A 12,999-nucleotide genomic window follows, 5' to 3' on the forward strand; every position below is an offset into this window, starting at 1 on the left:
GGCTTACTTTTGTGCTCACCTTTTTCGTACCTTGCAAGGGCTGATTTGTGTGCTCACCTTTTTCATACCTTGGTAGGCTTACTTTTGTGCTCGCCTCTAACATACCATGTAAGGCTGACTTGGATGCTAACCCTATCACCTGATTCACTCTCGATTATACCACTCTATTATACCCCTGTCGCTCCCCCTGGCATCCCATGTGGGACATTTTCCTTAGGCCCCACTTCTGACATGCCATGTGAGGCTTACTTGGGTCCTCACCGTTTTCGTACCTTGTAAGGCTTTCTTTTGTGCTCACCCTTAACATACCGTGTGAGGCTGACTTGGATGCTCACCCTTTCACTCCTCTGCCACGCCACGAGACATCGATAGCTACATACTACGCTACGACCCTCCCATCTTGGAATGAGGCATTCCATATATACGCCTATACATTCGTTCTTCTGCCTTGCTTCGGGGTGGCTGGGTTTACTCCTTACGCGGTTGCCAATCGCTGCGCCAAACCTGCCTCAGCATGAACAGACCATTCACTCACTTTTCTGTGCGCGGCCTTTTTCGCTCCAACTAACCAATCACTAGTTAGTCGTGACCGTCGTCTGTTGCTTGGTGCGCCAGATTCCCTGTAGCTTACAGGCAATTTGGGTGGTTGCAGTGGAGACTGCGTTCCACTTCTCCACCGATTGGCACATCCGCTGAATAAGGGTATCAGGGGTTGTGTCCCAGCCACAGACTTCAAGCATTGCTCTTCTTTCGACGTCGAAACGAGGACATACGAACAGTATGTGTTCGGCAGTTTCGTCTACACCTGGGCAGTCAGGGCAGACGGGAACCTCCGCGTGCCCGGACCTGAGGAGGTATCCCACTCACGCTGCCATCTGGCGACCGAGGTCACCCTGGTGCGCTCGCGGGCTCCTCTATTTCCACGTAGCTCGAAACGCTTCTCATCTTCCCGGATAACCAGTCCGACTAGCATCATGCTCGCTATCCCGCAGGATGAATCGTGTGATACCGTGCGGTAGGCAGATATCACTCTGAGGCACATCACGCGGTAGGTGCTCTCCAGTTTCTGTAGGTAACTGGTTACCCTCAGTGCTCTTGACCATGACGGGCTGCCATACCTGAGGATAGATACGGCAACGCCTGCCAGTAGCCTACGTCTACTGGCGCACACCTTTGAGCTGTTCGACACATTCCCCGATAGTGCTGCAACAGCAGTCGACGCTCTCTTGCATGTATAGTCGACATGGCTGCCGAAGGTCAGCTTGTCGTCTATAATGACTCCGAGAGACTTCAGACTCCGCTGTGAGGTGATCACGACTTCTCCCACATGGATAACTGCATGTTGTGCCGACTTGCGGTTGTTGACCATAACTACCTCCGTTTTATGCTGAGCGAGCTCCAGGCCTCTCGCGCTCATCCATTCCTCCACCGTGTTGATCACGTGTTCTGCAGTTACTTCTACCTCAGGGATTGACTCCCCATAGACCTCCAAGGTTACGTCGATCTTGACCCCAGGAGGGAACTTCAGTTTCAGAACCCCGTCAAACATGAGGTTCCATAGCACCGGGTCTAGGATCGAGCCCTGCGGGACTCCGGCGGTAATAGGAACCTTGTTCTGACCGGCATCGGTCTCGTATAGCAGTACGCGGTTCTGGAAGTAGCTTTCCAGGATCCGGTACAGACCCACCGGTAGGCTAAACCGGTGTAACGAGAGCGCGATGGCATCCCAGCTTGTGCTGTTGAATGCGTTCTTCACGTCAAGTGTCACTAACGCACAGTATCGAATGCCTCGCCTTTTTCGTTGAATCGCTATCTCGGTAGTCTTTATCACTGAGTTGATAGCGTCCACCGTGGACTTACCCTTCCGAAAGCCAAACTGGTTGCTTGACAGGCCGTCCGTGCCTTCTGAGTACGGGGTTAGCTTGTTGAGGATGATCCTCTCAAGCAAGCAAGTCATGTCGATCAGACAGAATGGTCTGTACGCCGATGGGTCGCCTGGCGGCTTCCCGGGCTTCGGCAACAGCACCAATTTCCATCTATCGGGGAAGCGGCACTCGTCAAGGCATCTCTGCATAGCTAGCCTGAACATGTTGTAGCGCTTGGCCCCTGCTATTTGTACAGCGGCTGCCCCACTCTACTGCCCAAGCGTCAAAGTCTCCCGCTATGACTACCGGTTTCCGGCCCACTAGGTCTGACGAGATCCTGTCGATCATCTGGTTGAACTGTTCTATGGGCCACCTTGGTGGAGCGTAGCAGCTACAATAGAACATACCATTGATCTTGGCAATCGCAACACCCTCGGCGGAGGAGTGTATTACCTCTTGAACCGGGAACCGTCCCGTTGTACAGATTGCCACCATCCCAGACCCGTCCGACACCCAATAGCCGTTGCCGGCAGGGATGTTGTACGGGTTGGATATGAGGGCGACATCTGTTGGGCTGCTGCACAATGGTTAAGATTTAGCTACGTGACTTCACGGCTTCTTCTTATTTGCCTCACCGAAGGGACACGAAGGTCCACCCATAGCATGGTTACGAGCTTGCTTCTTAGCGGTGCAGATAAGGCATTTATGCGCCTTAGTGCAGCCCCGCTCCTTATACCCCTCCTCGCCGCAGCGACGACATAGTTTGCTCCTGTTTGTACTCTTACATTCGTACGACTTATGGCCGGACTCAAGGCACCGATAGCACCTATCTACTGACGGCGGCTGGGGTATGCTAAATTGACATACTGACCAGCCGATCTTCAGTTTTCCTATTACGGTAACCTTTTTTGCTTCCGCTTTCAGTAGCCTGAGGTAGGCTACTTGCGTGCCGGAGGGTCCCGCTCTCAAGCGCACAGAAGCCCGCTCAATTACTGCGCCACATTGTTCCTTGACGGCAGCGACGACATCATCTGCGGTCGTGAACTCGTCCAGTTGCTTACACTGGAGAGTCATTTCCGCCCCTAACGACCTCACCTGGGCGCCTTCACCCACGACCTCTTGGGCCAAGGCCTTATATACCGCACTATCCCAGTGAGCAAATTTTCTGGCAGAGACCGCTCTGCTAGATTTCTGTAAGTCTTGGTTTGGCAGCCCTGTCAGATTTCTGCGCGTATCCTGTCGGGTTAGTTGAGCTAGGGCGAACTCGGTTTCGCTCGCGTTTTCTGGCAAATTTTGACAGGAACCGAGCAAAACCCTGGCATAACTCGGACATAAACTGTGCAAAGATCCTGGCAATTCCTACCTGGTAGAATTTAGCACGAATCGGGCAAAACATTTGACAAAGATGTGGTAGGAAGCGTGCAGAGATCTTGGCCGTACATTTCTGGCTGGATTCTGGTTAAAAGTGAGCAGCATCGGTTGGTTTAACCGCTTCTGTCAGAAACGGTTGTTGCATTTGAGCGAATTTGTTGCCAGAGTTCTCGCACAAATCGCGTAAAATGCTCGCAGAAACTCTGCCAGCATCAATTTCGCTTTGCTTGACGTTTGCTAACTTTCTGCTTGCCACGCTGACCGGGATATTGTGCGCGAATCAAAAGTCTATATTACACAATAATTCAAGAAGTTAACATGATTTTGGAAAAAAAAACTTTTTGGCGTAAAGTAGCCCCCCTGTGGCGGAACGGTATAAATAGAACTGGAATGCACTGATATAATAGTAAAATTTGCATCTATAAGAGCTGAAAATCCTTGTTGTACGAACCACAATAATTACATGAGAAGAGCACGTTATTGCCTTTTGTTTATTTCTCGAGCTGCTATTGTTGTACGGTTATCAAACTTTGACAAACTATGTTTACTATGGCGAACTTCCAACTTGTGTTACCCTTTTCTAGAAATCTTCAGCAGTTTTCAATGTAAGCAAGGGGTGCATTTTGTCCCGGGGTGCGTTTTACCCCATCTTCCCCTGTTACGTGATTCGTGGAGGTTGATCTTTCGGAATGAATCCATGTTGATCAGGGGAAATGCAGCTTTGGTAGGATGCAAAGAGCACATCGTTCATTATGATCGCAAAAACATTGGAGCTGCCACACAATGATGTAATCCCTCTTCAATTTTCAAAATTTCGCCGAACTCCTTTTTTGAACATAGAAATGTTCAATATTACCACGCAGAGCCAATCACTGCACATCGAATCGTTGTGTGTGTATAGGCGTATCTAGAACCAATTTCTCTCTATGAATATTATATTCAAACATCCTTGTTTTGAATTTTGAAATTTCACTGCGTGATTAATGTCTCGAATGCAAAATTAGACTGCCGTAGTTTTGTTATACGACTTGTAGATCATTCATTAGCCAAGATTTTGAAGAGCAACGCTGTCTTAATAGTTCCCACAGTTGTGAAATACACCGGGTCGATGCAACTTATTTCGTTCTTCCCTATTAGTCTGACAAATTATATTGTGATGTTATACTGATATAATGATTAGAGATTTTTGAGTTCTCTTTTTCAAAACGATCCGCTTTCAATAGAGTAAGTGCAGCATGCTCAATTCTAAATCAAATTACTTTACTCCAGGTGTTTAAGGAAGTCACTAAGGACCGCTGATATTTATTTTATTTATCAACGACATTGCTTCAATAAGTGCTACATATATAAACTCCTTCTGAAAGATATACAAAAACAAACCATCACGAAAGCATTACATACACTTGCCCCGATCTTCTCCAAATCACAGATAATAATAAGCCATAATATAATATATTCATATATTATATGAATGATACATGTCATTCGATCTAAAAAAGTCTTTCATAATTGTTTTTTTTTAAATCTTTTCTATTCATAATAACTTCAAAAAATGTGGATCGTGTTCCTCTCTTCCAAGCGCAAACAAATACTTTTTCCGTTCCTTCAATACCAGATCCACGTCAGTTTCATTCTTCTGTGCAATTTCTAGTGCACGACTCCAGCGATGCATTCTCAAACAAAACAATATCGCTTCGGGTATTTTCTTATTATGCAGTAATATGATCTCTGCTTCCTGAGTCCTTCCGTTCATTATTGAATTCTCAGCCATCTGTTCTGCGCTAGTCGGTTCGAGATCCTTTATGTAACTCAAATAATTCACCTTGTCTATCTGAAGGGCAGCCGAGAAAGCTTCCTTACTGATATCCAGCTGATTCCTTTTAGAAGCCATAGCTGCCAAGGTGGCCCACAGAACTTGATTTTGCACTAAACGGCATAGCTTCAGCGCTCGCTCCCAAGCGTTGTCTGCAAACAATTTATGCAGAATAACACAATAGGTTTTCACTGAAATAGTGAAAATTGCTCCAGAACTGCGAAGAGAGACGTTTGCGCCTTCGAAACTTTCCAGGGTTATGTTTTTACCAAATTCGGTTGTATCGAACGTGAACGTTGTAAGAGCGATCAATGTTGGGTCTGTGCATGCTTCACCTGGGCAGTACCAAACGCTGTAGCAAGAGTCGTGAAGTCCTACTAAAATGTTGGTATCGCTGGACCACATGACGGTACACACTTGTGTTCCAATCTTGTGAATAATGAAATCAGGACCACCTTGTACACAAGTTATGAATAGATCGCGGTTCACATCGATGAAAACCAGATATTGATCATCGGGATTGCCAAAACGACAAACGGCTATCTCTACTAAAGGGGATTTGCTGTGTATTGTGTAGGCATCGTCCTGTCTGGTAGCGCCCGGTAGTAGGTCAAACACATGAATTACCGATTGATCCGAGTGGTCTCGTACGGCAAGCGTGTCTAATCCAAGAGATATACAGCGATGGTTGAGATGAAGGATCTGCGACTGCGAGGCTGGAAAGCGAGGGTTCAAATGTAGGCGGCCTGTGTAAGTGTATATCCATATGGATGTGTTGTCAACAAGTAGAAAATTTCTGAAATTGAAAGGATAAGTCACGGTTATTTGAGATCGGTATGTATTTAAGATATTGGCTATCTACGAGAAGCGATCGGGGTATATGAAATTAAACGGATTTGAGCCAATTTTTGAAAACGTGTTTTCCCTTCAAAACGGTGTATCTCGGGATTGCCTCAAATTATATTGAGAATCTATGCGTTTCTATGTAAAATTTTTTAGGAACTCGAAAAATTAAACATATGCATCGCGAGAAAAATTCTCCTGAGCCAAATTTTATGTCAAGATGAAACTAAATTTTCTGCAATCAGCAATCAGTCGAATAACTTGAAATAATTAATTATTGATACATGAAATTGCATTATAATATATTTTCAAGTTGATGTTTTAGTTTGGCCGCACTGCTGATTCTTTCCTGTGTGGGACCATCCATAAATGATGTAGCATTATATGGGGAAGGGGGAAGTTTTGTATTTTGTGATGATGTGTGACGACAGGGGGTGGGGGTCATGTAATGCTACGTAGCTTTTTTAAAGGGGAATAGGGGTTGACTTGATGTCACGACAAACTTACCCGTTTCATCTAGCATCGTTTCTTTATTTTTTTAAAAAAAATTTACGGGGACAAGGGGGGTTACCGTCAAACTACGTAATTACCAGGAAACATTTTTAAATAATTTGACCAAAAAGAGCAGGCGACCTACCGTTACGAAATTTTTCACTTTTTGGTTATTCTAACTCGATAAACAAATAGCTGCCAAGAAAGAAAATCGAGGGGTGTCCAAAATAAGTTGATATCAATTTTTTAAGAGATATTGTGGACACCATTTACTTAAGATTTTTTAGATAAAATATTACGAAGAAACCTTTTCAAACACGTAACATGCATAATACCAAATCAGACAAACTAATTAAATCGATAAAAAATATTATAATTGTACATTGAAATCCAATTTGAAAATGTATCATTTCCACCGGTTCCTCTTGGCTATCATTGAAACATGAAACGTTTTCGGTGATATTTTTGAAAACTGTGGATTCTGTTTAATTTTAAACAATTAGAGATGTACTAATGATATTGAAACTTGATAGACAACCCAAGGAATGTAATTGCTGCATCAAACCAAACAAATGCAGAGAAACTTGGCAGTGTAGGAGGCAAATACATTAACAGGGTCCAAAATATGTAGGGGTCCAAATTAGGTTGGTTAACCTAAATGTTCACTTTAAATCTAGCTAAAAATGTTTTGTAATCGTGTAGTACTCCCTTAAGTCTTATCTGGTTCTAGTAGGTTTACGTCACTTCGTTCGCTATAATTTCCGTCTCGTTTCACTGTCTTCCGCTTGGCAGAATTTGTTGTGTGGTGAAAGCTTCGCTTTCAACATGGTTTTGCCACCTGGTGGTGAGTGGCTGCATTGCCTGTGATGATAAGTTAGGTATGGGGAGTTTCTTACCACGAATTCTCTGGGGGTGATTAGGTTCTTGATGATTACTGCTGGCTGATAATAGGGTTGTCTACCCGTCTGTTGGATGCTAACTTTTGATAAGCCTGTCTGGTCCGATCCTTATTATTTTTTTAGGTGAATCTTCTTCAGGGACTCGCCTACTCTAACTCAATTTGATATGCTACGAGCAGGTTTCTCGCATCTCGCATCTTACTGTCAGTACAAGCGCCTGCTCAGCTTCTCGCCGCCACTCTGCAAGCGGCCTAAGAAGATACATGACTTTACTTGGTTTGGGTGAGTTGGTCGATCTTATTTTACAACGTCTTTATGCCTAAGACCATGTTTCATAACGTACGTATGCCTAACATATGTATGCCTTACGTATTTATGCCTAATGTGCTACACCCATTTTACTTGTATCTAGCGAATGAAGGCATATCTATTTTGAGTATAGTTCTATATTTTAGACCAAAAAACCAGCTCGCTTCAACTTCAATTAGCCAATTTCAGAAAAATGATCCCCATTTTGTAATGATCCAAAATCTTACAAAATCCTTCGTTCACGAAGAGCCAGACATGGAGGAGATTTGTTAAAATGTATGAACTGGCGGCGGCAGGCCCGTAGCCAGGATTTTGTTTCGGGAGGGGCTTAAAAATTATTGCATAAATGTATTAATTCTGATGACTTGAAACAATCACTGGAAACTGAACGTAATTATGAAAAGTTCTTAGTGAAAACAATTCCAAAAATAAGACAATAGACACTAAAAACTCTAATAATATGTTGCCTGTTACAAGAAAGGCTATAGTGCATCGACGAATTAAATTTGATTATTTTTGATTTACAAGTTAGAAATTTCTCTAGTTACAAAAATGAATAGTCAAGAGCTCAAAGTATTAAGGGCTGCTTGAAAATGCTACGCTGCATGCTACGCTGCTTGAAAATGCTACACATTCGATACACCTTTACAATTTGTAGAAGACGCTAAATTGGAATGAGTAGAAAAATATCCAAAAACCCGTCTCATGAAACTTTACACGCATTTGCTAATCAGAAGAACGAAACCAACGTCAAGGTTGTCCCCATGAATAGGAATATATCAGTGTGAAATCAAAGTTTACCGTTGCAAAGAATGTCCGAACAAAGTGAATGTCGAAATTTGCTTCAAATCTTCTGATAAGGCAGGCGATTTGTAGATGCAGAAAATAGGTTCAACTCCTATTTTCATGATCAGGTTTCTTTCTACTATTACTAGCTCTTTGACTTCATCCGAAGTTTGCGTTAACTCGACTTTATGAAATTTTCAATTTAAATGATACTGATCATGTCGTAATCAAAACAATCCTGAAAAAAAACACATGTTTTTTTCATTTGACTCTCATAGGTAATGGGTTAAAGACTATCTTCGACAACATTATCAGGCAACTCAGAATAACTATCTTTTTATCTATTTAAGTTGATTCTTTTTAGGTACTTTTTATATCATTGTACTTATGAATTAAAAATATCGTAGACTGATTTTCCTAGATCCCTAAAACTATAGTAAAAGTCAAAATGTAAAGTGAGTGCAAAAACTACTGATTTCACTACAAAGCAAGAATGCCTTAGCTCTATTGACTTTTGACAATCTTGCAAAACCGTTGTAACTTGAGAACATTACCTAGATTAAGTAAATATTATATTTGAACATTTTGGTTTTATTTATTTATTTGAAGGTTTTATTTCGGAATTCGTGGGGTTTTGGACAATGTCAAATATATATTTCAATGATTTAATCTACTAATGGAAACTACCCAGAATTTAATCTACTGAGCGAAACTGCTCAGAATCTATTCACAAATCGAAAGAAAATTACTTAGAACTGATTACTCAATGCTTCTAATTTACATAAAATTTGGTAAATATAACATTGATGACACCACCAAAATAACTAGAGACTATAAACATAGATAATAATTTCAGCATCACTTGCTTCCGACACATGGAAGAGAACACATCGCACTTGCACCTAATTTGCCGAGGCTTTCTTTTAGAGTTGACTGTTTTAAATTACAGCAAATCATCCGTTTCCTGTAAAACTTTTGCAAAACTCTTTGCCAATTCATTAAACAAATATGAACACTAATCTGTTTAGTAATAGGTTTGTTTGTGAATAAAAATAATTAGCTCTTGATTTTTTTCAATCATCATCAAGATTGGAAGAGATGTATGATTTCTTGAAGAAAGTTGTAATGTTTGTCTGATTACATGTTTGTTTTATCACTATTTGGGAAAAAGTTTCAATTAAAGTTGTTGCACCTAACGCAACGAAGACGAAATGAGAAGATCAGAGCGCAATTCGGAAAGACCTCGTGTTGAGTGTATAGTAAAGATAGAAGAGTGATCTTGAGTCGATTTAGATTGGTTGATTTTTTCCTCTCTTTGCTCTCTTATTTAAGATTATCTCTCTCATTTTATTCCATGACGAGCAAAAACGGAACGAAAGACTGTCACATACTTAAGACATGAAATCGAAACTGTTATCCCAACTTATTGACTTATAGATTCAATCAGTCCCAACATTTTAGTCCCTCTTCGTGATTGCCTATTATTTTACCACTTTTTGCCCGGTCCACTTTTAAAAGAATTTTTTTGCACGTTTGTCGAAGATATCACGGATTTACGGATTAACAGTGTATTAGTACGGAACGAATTACTCGTAACAATGAAATGAAGCGTTAATAAAAATGGTATTGCGTTAAAATGACGCGAAATGAAAATTCTATTCTCGGCTCAATCGTTCTCAGATAAATTGAAATACTTTTTGTGTAGCGCAGAGTAGTGTACAGAGAACAGAGTGTACAGTGTGCACTGACCTAATACAGAAATTCAAAATTGTGTGCAATTCAAAAACTTATCATTTAAAAATAACAAACTGGGTCGTGGGTCTTTTATATATTTCCTTATGTAAACAATAAAAATAATATAACGAGTTTATGTGGTTGTCCTACAGATCTCGCGCAAGCGCTTAGCCATTGCACGTGGAAACCTGTTTACGAGGCGAGGAAATATTTTTTTCCTCACCAACTATGTCTTGGGGGGGAGTAGTTCATTTCTATCTCGCTATTGTACATTTCCGTGTCATCATCGTAGTTGCTGCCTTTATGTTCGCGAATATCTTCCTTGCTTTTCGCCCTCAATAATTGCCCTTCCAAATAGATTCCATTTCTCCCAAATGTGACATTAATCTGCGAGTAAGCGGTATCCGATCTTGTAGCGGAACATTCATTTTCTCATAGTCCATATACAGAAGGATCTTAATTATAGCATTGTCACACACAACCTTGTGCTTTAAGTTGTGCGAAATGAATGGTTTCGTCTGCACTAATTTGTTGAGCGCTAAATGCCTGCCATGGTAGAACTGGATAGAGCCGGTTTCCGAAAGTCTAATCTCTATTTACACCTTCAGGATGCGAATGATCAATAATTTTATAATCACCGCATTTGGCTGGAGCACCAATTCTTGCTTCTGCTAATCACTAATCTCGACAGATTATTACAGCTACAATTAAAGTAACAGTCTCTTGTATTCTTCAGACAAGGCACACAATATAAAAGTTACTTTTTTGTTGTTCGCTTCGCACTGGCTCGAGCAAAAGCATAAAGCACACTGAATTTCGTGACCATTGCCTTCGGTGGTTAGAAATAGCCTTCTTTAACTTTTTCTCAATAATTTGTTCAAACCAAATAAGCAACAAGTTTTGTTAAAAGTCACCGGTTTTTTAAATTTATTTTTGAAAAATTTCGGGGGGGGCTTTAGCCCCCTAGCCCCCCCTCTGGCTACGTGCCTGGGCGGCGGTTGGGGTTAGAACCTGACTCAGTTTTAGGGGCAAGCAAAAACACCATAAAAAGTCACGGGGAACCAGATCGAAAAATGAACAACGAGAAAGAAAACCCGTTGAAGCTTCCACTCTGCTGGCAAGATTCGAACCTAGCATCCATATAGACTCCAAGCTACAAAGAAGTTGTGGTTGGAACGATAGTGCATCCGGTAGTGCTGATAATGAAACCCTCTCAGATGGTAGGGCTCTAATGAAATAAATTGCATTCTTCAAAAGGTAACTCCCCGATCAAAAGGTGTTGATCAATTTCTTATCAATATAGGGATACTGGGCACACAGAGTGGTATTACTAGTGGCTACGACTACAAGGGAAACGTTGCACGTAACTATCCCAGCTACATTACTTACTTTTTTCCTAGGATGATGATCTTTATTTCCATTCGTCCATCAATGATGATAGGAGTATTGATGTAATTCTCGTTGAAAATGTGGACTTGGTGTGTTGTAGCCACAACTAGATGGCCGTATCCTAATTCCCATTTTATTATTCTTTCGGCAAAATCCAATGTATCCTTAGTCCTGGCCACAATGTCGTGAAGAATAATTGTTTTACGACCACTGGTTACAGCCTTTAAATTACGGTTGCGCAGCTCGCGTTCGATTATATGACCAAAAATAATGATTCCTGTGCTCGTGCCAGCGGTCACCTGAGTTCCGTCCGACGACCACGTTATGTTAAATAACGATCCAACGACTTCCTGATTAAAACGGTTGATGCTGTGGCTCCACTAAAGTAAACATTAACCCTTTGAAGGACATTTTAAGATACTAATAGAAGACCTACCCCGGAATAGTGACATAACTTCAACATGTTAAATCCGCCCACAGCTAGCAGCTCCCCATCAGGGCTAAAATCGAGCGAAGTGATGGCATAATCGTCACTAACACTCGTGTAAATATTTGCTCCTTGCGTGTCCCAAATTTTGTACCGACAATCCTCTCCACCAGATGCTATTGTATCCGTGTTATTAGACCACGCAATGCACAAAACTAACCCATCATGAGCTCTCCATTTGGTTAGCTTGCTGTTAGCCGCAAGTGGTTTAACTGCAACGAACGGTCCCTGGCAATATGCAATAGCCGACGCATTCGGTGCCCAACGGGCGCATCGAATTTGACCTTCGTGTTGCACTACCGTTGAACGGAGCATTCCTGATCGGGACCAAATTTTTATTATCCCATCTTCGCCAGCAGTCAGTAAACCGGCCCCGTCAGGGCTCCATCGTCCAGAAACTATAGTAGAACTGTGTGCCGCCACATTTCTTTCCACCCGAGCACTCTTGTTCAGAATTATAAACCGCCCGTCGGCACTACAAATTAATAAGGTATCGCTTCCTTTACCACCGGTACCTCCCGAGGCAGTCGCGGTAGCTCCCTTCGGTAGTAACCAATGCAGATCAGTTGGGCTGAAATCATCCGGTAGTTTTGCCACTTGCATGCAGTCCCTGTTTGTCGTGGTCCACTTGTACAGCTGGTGGTCGTCGCTGCAGTTGTAGATTTCCTCGTTATTGCACCATCCAATGGCAGCAATTGCTTCCCTCGACTTGGGTTCTTTGGTTTGGTAAATTTTGAACTTCATTTTCGATATGCTAACGCGTTGGTAGGTAGATATGTACTCGAACTCGGATTGGAAATAACACTTTCGGTAATATTGTTATTACTTTTGCGTTGTCTGGGAAACGCGCGCCACGCAGAAGCGCATGTGCTCAATCCGCTGGATCAGCAATAAAATTGATAGCAATGCAATCAATGTGAGTTAAAGTTTTTTCCGCTTAAATGATATATAAGTTTGAAATATTTCCCTATACACACTTTTCACATGCGAGAAAATCTGAGTAAAATGAGC

The 12,999-nt window shown here is 42.0% G+C and overlaps 1 protein-coding gene across 1 annotated transcript; it reads right to left on the minus strand.

Moving 5' to 3' along the window:
* Window positions 1-4,570: 4,570 nt before the first annotated feature.
* Window positions 4,571-12,759, minus strand: LOC131681929 (intraflagellar transport protein 80 homolog). Its single transcript, XM_058963031.1, has 3 exons — window positions 11,938-12,759; window positions 11,502-11,881; window positions 4,571-5,845 (listed from the first exon to the last, which is right to left on the minus strand). Exons 1-3 carry the CDS (start codon window positions 12,730-12,732, stop codon window positions 4,771-4,773), a joined length of 2,250 nt encoding a protein of 749 aa, XP_058819014.1. The 5' UTR covers window positions 12,733-12,759; the 3' UTR covers window positions 4,571-4,770.
* Between the last annotated feature and the right edge of the window lie 240 nt (window positions 12,760-12,999).

This window comes from Topomyia yanbarensis, chromosome 2 (genome assembly GCF_030247195.1).
Source record: "Topomyia yanbarensis strain Yona2022 chromosome 2, ASM3024719v1, whole genome shotgun sequence".
NCBI lineage: Eukaryota > Metazoa > Arthropoda > Insecta > Diptera > Culicidae > Topomyia > Topomyia yanbarensis.